Here is a 7,767-nt window from a genome sequence, read left to right on the forward strand (position 1 = left end):
AATCCCAAACTTTATTGTCTTCAAAAGGGAGATCCTTTATATTAAAAATGCAAAATTTAATTTATGGCACATTTCAAGTGAGCCTCACGTGAGCCAAATAGTGAACCAATCAGCGTGCAAGTTATATTATTATAATTGACAATTGTAAATATAATCAAGCTTATTGATTGACAGTTGTTCGTTGATTAGGAGAAACACGTTTGAAGAAGGCTGCGTGCTTTTTTCCTTTTTTCGTCTTTTCTAAGTGAACTTTATCCTATCACCACAATTATCATCCAAGGAAAAAACTTACGAAAAATCTGCCATCATGGTACGTATATGACTTTGCAAATCAATCGATTCACTATTACCGAATGTGTGTCAGTTTCAGTAATATGTTTCCATTTTCAATATAAGTTGCCGTCGTTTATTTCTGTTTAACAGTGGTAGTGTTGCTACAAGCGCCGGCCGAGACGATTTCTGGAACATGCTGTCAGCAAGATAATTTCGCAAAAAAAACATTTGAATGAAAATTTTCAATTTGTAAAGACGCCAAAACTTAAATTCGCTTAAGAAGATCAAGCGTTTCGACCTCAGTGTGTGCGTGTTTTCTTTTTGTTCTTGATCGGCTGAGGAAAATAATTCGATAACAGTGGTTAAATACCTTACAGTGTTAATTCTCCACGGCCCAGTTGTTCGAAGGGTAACGATATCCACCGGATATCTCGTTTTCCGGTGGATATGTGTTAAAAACAATGCGTGCGTTATCTACTGGATAGTTATTTAGTCGGTGGATAGCGTTTTTCACCCTTTGAACAACCGAACCCTTAACGCGTCCATAAGCGAGGAAAATGCTTTTAATTTTTATCAAACTATACAGTCATAATATAGAGCCTAAACAGTAATAATTAGAAGCCTTTTTGAAGTTCAGTGCTTGCGTATTCATTTGCGTAACTGAGGTGTAACAGAAATTCACTCGGTCAATAAAAAAAATCTTCATTCCCTGTATATATTTACATAATATGGATACACTAAAAATGTTGAATAACAAAACGTGAAATTCCATAGGACATAATTGGGGATTTTTTGGTAGAAAGCGCTAAAAAAGGCAAAACGTTTTCTTATTTTTTAAAGAACAAGCATTAAATCGATGGCTAGGAGAAAAGATTCAAAGTTTGGTTCATTTTACTGAGATGAAACTAAGCGGGCTTTGTCGGCAAACAATGGCCGAGTGACTCTAAATAAGACTCTTAAGAAATGGTGGATTTACACTGCCGCCTATTTTTTTACGTGCGTTTACGTGCGTGAAAAAAGTTAGAGACAATGTGTGAACGACTTGCGTAAACGTGTACGCAAGCCGTTCATACATTGTCTCTAAAAAATTTTACGCACGTTAACACACGTAAAAAATTACGCGTCAGTGGAAATCTACCCTAAGACTTGGAAGCCTACATTTTTGTTGCAGCTAATATATTAAATATTGTTGTTGTTGTGCGTTGCACATCTTAAAAAACGCGGCATATTAAAAAAACTCAAGTACCGAACTTGAGCAACGAAAACCACCAATTTATTATTTTTCATCATTTACACTTTCTTTAAGAGACATACGTGCAATATTTCAGTAAGCTGAAGCAGGCTAATCACCTGCATGCGTTGTATCACGAACAGACTGGCACAGCGAATTATTTTGCCCTGACAGGTGTCAGTATATCGCGCCAAATGTGATAACCTGCATAGTTTTTATTGATGATTTTAATAATTAACGGTATTTGAACCAGCTCCATCCATGACGTTTAATTTATGTCATCAGTGACGGATATTCTAAAAAATGAAAAGCACATTTAAGCTAATTTTTTCCAGTGATTGCAAAGGTTGAACAGCAAATTCGCCTTCCTTATTATTTAAAGGATCCACGTGCACTACCACGTTATCAAGACAAAACTGTAGAAAAATATTTTTATCCAAGGCATATTGTTTCATCTCCGAAAAACAAATCACCAAATTTTATGAACTCGGATACTGAGACAAAAATGTTGACCAAGGAACATGATTTTTAGAGGCAATCATGTTTACCCAGTTTCTTTGTTTAACTGGCTAGTTTAAGTAGATTGCCTTAAGTTCATTTTGATATCCTATTAATAACAACATGGCAACAGTCATGAAATCCCAAATGGCAACCATCCCCAATCCGCCCCAGAAGACCAAAACCACACGGATACTCGGTCTAAATAAGTTAGTTGTTATATCTCATCTTATTTTTTCTCGTTCTTTTCATCTAATTTTTTTCAGTCATTTAATTAGTGAAATACGAAGTGAAAACAAGTCATGTATATTGAACTTCTCAAGGGCTTCATCATTACAGTAGCTGTTCAAGTCGTTCTTCATACAGTACAGCTAGGCGCGCTATGTCCCAATGACAATTGTTTAACAGGCGGATTCTTCTTTGCTCCCGGAAGAAACATGGTCAACAACCACGCCCTTCGTGGTCACGTGTTTGATAACTTTACAGTCAAACAGCCAATTGAATGCTTTAGAAAATGTATGTGTGATTGTCGGTGCATCTCGTTCAACTATCTGACGAATGTGAACGAGAGCAACTGCGAAGTGAATGAAGAAAACAGATATACCAATTTCACGGCGCTGAAATCTTTGGAGAGATCACAATACTATGATCTGACTTTTAACCACGACATAAGGGTAAGATAAACTTTTTTCGACCCGCATGCACGCTAAAAGTGATAATTTAATTTCAAGTTTTTATTATATAAGACGAGTTTTCATCTGTGGAAAAAGCAAGTTGTTAGAAGGGGCAGGACTTGGAGATGTCTTTGAAATATGTTATCTATGACATGGTAATTTCTTGAAAAGAGTTTTATCAGCCGATGTCAACTTGATGATTATATTTTTTTTCAATACTCTTTAATATTGTTTAATTTCAACCATTTATACTCTTAACAGTGTTTATCTGTCAATCTAAATTAAGCTATATTGGTTTAAGACTTTTATTTTTCATTACATTTCTAGTCACTTCAGGTCTTGGAGGTGTCATAGAAATATCTTGTCCATGACATGGTAATTTTGTAAAAGGGTTTTATCAATCGATGTCAACTTGATGATGATGAAATTTTCAATATTGTCTAATTTCAACCATTAGTACTCTTACTTATCTATCAATCCAAATTATAGGGACTATGTCACGGAGATTTCGCAGATTTTTGGTCCTGCTCTGAAATTAGTGGAAGGCAACCTAACCCATAATAAACAATATCTTTGAACATCTAAAGGAAGAAATCAAGCTACGGCTATAAATCGATTTTGAAGACGCGCGGAAACAATTTGAAAACGTTTGCCTAACGTTTTCAAATTGCAATCCGTTTCCATCCGCGCCATCCGCAGCCAATAATGCTAGTTAACAGTTTCAATGCTCTAATATAGCAATTTTTAATAAAAAAAGGACTATTATCTTTAGGTTTCATGCGACAGAAATATAAATTTTGGCCGTTCAAAAATCTGGTAAAATCCGTGACATAGTCCCTTTAAGCTATATCAGTTTACTCCTTTTTTCAGGCCAATATTCCCTCTGCTGAATGTCAAAACGGATGTTGTGAAAGGCAGCCCTGTCTTAATGGAGGAACGTGTCACGAGACATGTGACGTCACTGGTAAACGATTCACGTGTTCATGCAAGTCAAATGTCACAGGAACATTTTGCGAGACCGGTAAGTTTAGTGCACATGCTCAGTTTTCTTCATTTGTTTGGTCTGATTGAGAAGGGAATTTCTCTACATGTGCAATGGGTCTCTGTGAAATTTAGCCACTTTGTGCCTCTTTACATGAGAGTTTTGGTCTTGGATGACTTTCATCCCGGGATGAATCCATCTCGGTGTCTGGTAAAATGTAAAATAAATGTAAATGTAAATTTTCTTGTTGCTGTCTACATGATTTCGTCATCCCGGGACGATTTCATCCCTGTCCTGAACGAAAAACGTAACGAAAAACGCCATGTAAACAGTCTTTCAGGGATGTGATGTAATGTAATGTGAGCACGGGCTAGATGAATTCAACTCGGGCGGGACAACTTACGTCCCGGCATTCCGGGATGAACACACTCATGTAAATGAAAAATTTTTCATCCCGGGACGAAATTCATCCCGGGACAAAACTCATCCCGACTCTCATGTAAAGAGGCCCTTTGTTACAAATATGCTGAAGAAAGATCGACGAGAAGTCATATTATCATGTCTCGCTAGTTGTATAATAATTTTGGCAAGTTTTCAGTTGCTGCCTGTCAGCCCAGTTCGTGAGCCATTATTCAGCGGGTAACCAAGGAAGCTGTTTATCATTGCCTTTCGGTTTAATGTGTTTTAAATTGATTTTCAACTGTGTTCAAATACTTTTGCTTCTTTTCAGACATTTTAAAGAAATATCGAAATCCAACATGACGCCTTTTGAGAATATATGTCCCAATTAACTGAAGCGCTGTATAACGTCAAAATCGACACGTCAACACCATATAAAGAATTGGATAATTTTCTATACTAGAAATTAAACGTCAGTTCAAAATTGGTCCAAAGAGAATTCATGTTAAACCCAAGTGATTACTGCATACTGTTACACAACGAGTAATTTATAAGGTAACAGATTTCTTCCTACTAATAACTTCTGCATACACTTTCCACAGCAATATGTTCTACTCCGGACTGGCTTCAATTCAACGGTTCTTGTTTCAAGGCGTTTACAGAAAAGGTCAACTGGTTTGAAGCCCAACAAAGTTGCCACAGTCTAAATAGCAACCTTACATCGATACACAGCGCCGAGGAAAACGAGTTTGTTCGTGAAAAAGTTGCGCCACCTAGTGAATACGTCTGGATTGGACTCAACAACTTGAAAAACAACGCCGTGTATGAGTGGGTCGATGGCTCTGACGTGTCATTCACTAATTGGCATCCAGGTGAACCGAACAGTTCTGGTGGTGAAAACTGCACTATACTTTATGTGAATATCAGCTCATATTTTGGCTCATGGAATGATTTGAACTGTTACTCCAATAATGTAAGTTACGTTTGTGAATGGAACCCATGAACCATTGACTTTGTAGTTGGTAAAGCTCATCTCTGTAAGTATTTGCAATGTGATTGTGCAAAAATAGATTTGAAGGTCACTAAAGACGTTCACATTTCTATTGCGACATGTTGTAGCGTTCATGTTTTTGTTGCGAGTGTATGTATCTTCTCACAATATTTAATTTTTCTGGCAATAATATATTTAAGGATTAGTAGTGCAAATATTGAAGCGTTCATGTTAGAAGAATCAACCACTGTTGATAGCTCTCCTTTACTGTACTTTTGAAAACAATTTCGCTTGATGAGAGTCCTGTGACAATGTAAATGTCGCTACTGGAAGACTCCTCATAAACTTTCGCACTATTGAGTATTGCATGACCTCTGACCGTCTATAAGGAAATCGCACAATCTGATTGGCTACACAAGTGCTATCTGCTGATAGTTGGGGAGGGTCAAAGCCCTGAGCCAACTAACAAAGTCGATTCTTGTTTTTCACGTGACGTCATCAAAATTGGAAAATCCAGAATCGCGAGTTTCATGACTTTTTACCCTTCACTGGCTATTAGACGTCCTCAACATATATCTTATTGAAGGTTTTCAGCTCGTTAGCATCCGCCGTTTTTAAGTTATAACATTTTGGATTTCGGAGTTTTGCGCCACACGACATCGGAATGGCCGCCTGAAGGCTGTCACGTATGCTTAAAAAAAATGCTTCATCCTGTGATTTTTAACGATCTGAACAATTGAAGTTTTACAAGAAGTGTTTATGTACGTGTTTACGTATTCACGAAGGTAAACTGACCGCTTTTTATAGCAGAAGTGAATGCCAGATGTTTTCATTCATTCCCGGCGGCCATCTTGGTGCCCCTTTACACGGACTCCAGCATGGAATTTCCATACTGTGCTCTCTAAAATTTCGTGAAACATTTTAACGGATAACTCGAGTACGGAATACCGTACAGACCTGAGACTTGGACACGTAGACTATCTAGTAATTGCCTACAACTTGTAATATTCTTGATTTTTTTTACTCAAAAGATTTGGATTTATTTTTTGCAGCGCGTGACAGTATCGTTACTTGCGCGACAGTGAAAACCAGCAATAGAAACCGAGAGCGAGCCGTCTAATTGTTTTAGCATAACCTAGAGGCTGATCTGATTTATTGAAGGTTTTGATTGATAAAATTCAGCGAAAAACTGAGCGCGCGCTCTGGGAGCCGTCTTTCGATCGATAGCCAATCAGATTGTGCGCTTTGCCAATAGACAACCTTTATCCGTTACACCCAATTAAACTGGGTCCCCTATACTTTTTACGTGACACGTGATTGAGGCTATTTATTTGCCGTGAAACGTGATTTTCGCTTTTATTTTTTTGTGATTCGTGATTCCCTGTTTTAAGATATTTTTACGTGCGCGTGGACGCAATTTTTAGCTTAAACGTGACCCGTGAACGAATAGTTGAATTAGACGTGAATCGTGAATCATCTTCTTTTTCGTGACTTCGAATAATTCATTTTTGATTTTTTAGGTAGTTCTAGTCAGTCTAGTTAACGTACATCTTTGTTTTAGCTCTGTGGTTGGGATTGGGACTTTTGTCCGCTATTTTGTCGCGTATGTGATCTTGACAGGGACAATATCTGGTCTTACACAAGGTGACCTTCCGAGCGTAACAGTCTAAACGGGGATCGCTATGATTATTGCGTGATCGTGAAAACATTTTTAGAATAATTCGTGACGCGTGAAAAGCCAAATATTTTTACGTGATTCCATTTCGCAGAGAGGTATAGGGGACCCTGGTTAAACAAAGAATTGAATCATTTGTCTGTTTGTTTGTTTTTTTGCCTGGTAAAATTTCTACCTAAATAAGAATCCTCGAGGGCTAAACCCTGAGCGAAAAGCTTGGATAAAGAAGCTTTCACAAACGAAGATTAATTGGTGCTTTTGTAGATTGCGAAACCATAGTTGAATACAAGCAAAATGAAAAATAAAATGGATTTATTCCATACAAGTTGTCCTTGGGATGTAAAATGTTAAGTTTGTCCCTTGCTACAAATTTTATAAAGCCCTAAAGCGACCACCACTGTTTTTAAAAACTTATTATACTATGCAACTATTGAGTCATTATTCCTTTTTCAAGTTTCATTTGGTCCTCTTTCAATTTCTGTGTTATTATATTGCTGCTTTCGCTCATTTAATTTTAACCTTGGAGACCATTCCGTGCGAATTGAAACGTCCAAGTTTGTTTACCAACGCTATCAATGGTTTTGACATTTTAGCAGGTGAAACTAATTTAAAAATACATTAAATTACAGAAAACTGTCAGACTCCTAATTAAATTGCAGAGGGGAAAACTATGATGCACATTTGTAGTGTGAAATAATTTTGGACACCTCGAAATTACATGAAAAGCTGAGACATGCACAGGTACTTACAAGCTTAATCCCAAACTTTTAAACAGTAATGTCTTCAAAAGGGCGATCCTTTATATTTAAAATGTAAAATTTAATTTATGGCACATTTCAAGGAAGCCTCACGCAAGCCAAATAGTGAGCCAATCAGCGTGCAAGATATGATATTAAACAAACAGGTTTTTGGGATATCCGGAATAATCAAGGTCGAGGTAAGTGTTATCGGCCGAAGCCGAAGGTTGAGGCTGATAACACTCACAGAGACCTTGATTATTCCGAATATCACATAAACCGAATCTAATAATTGTTTTATTATACA

The 7,767-nt window shown here is 37.2% G+C and overlaps 1 protein-coding gene across 1 annotated transcript; it reads left to right on the forward strand.

Moving 5' to 3' along the window:
* The first annotated feature begins 193 nt into the window (after positions 1–193).
* On the forward strand, positions 194–5,787 carry LOC144635947 (brevican core protein-like). Its single transcript, XM_078495072.1, has 4 exons — positions 194–310; positions 2,281–2,676; positions 3,547–3,697; positions 4,660–5,787. Exons 2-4 carry the CDS (start codon positions 2,305–2,307, stop codon positions 5,058–5,060), a joined length of 924 nt encoding a protein of 307 aa, XP_078351198.1. The 5' UTR covers positions 194–310; positions 2,281–2,304; the 3' UTR covers positions 5,061–5,787.
* The last annotated feature ends 1,980 nt before the right edge of the window (positions 5,788–7,767 follow it).

This window comes from Oculina patagonica, chromosome 13, assembly GCF_052425735.1.
Source record: "Oculina patagonica isolate OP01 chromosome 13, crgOcupat, whole genome shotgun sequence".
Classification (NCBI taxonomy): domain Eukaryota; kingdom Metazoa; phylum Cnidaria; class Anthozoa; order Scleractinia; family Oculinidae; genus Oculina; species Oculina patagonica.

Coding starts and splice junctions, on each gene's coding strand:
- LOC144635947 (XM_078495072.1), top strand. CDS start 2,305: ATGTATATTGAACTTCTCAAGGGCTTCATCATTACAGTAGCTGTTCAA. Junction 2,677..3,546: donor CTTTTAACCACGACATAAGG/GTAAGATAAACT, acceptor TCCTTTTTTCAG/GCCAATATTCCCTCTGCTGA. Junction 3,698..4,659: donor AGGAACATTTTGCGAGACCG/GTAAGTTTAGTG, acceptor CACTTTCCACAG/CAATATGTTCTACTCCGGAC.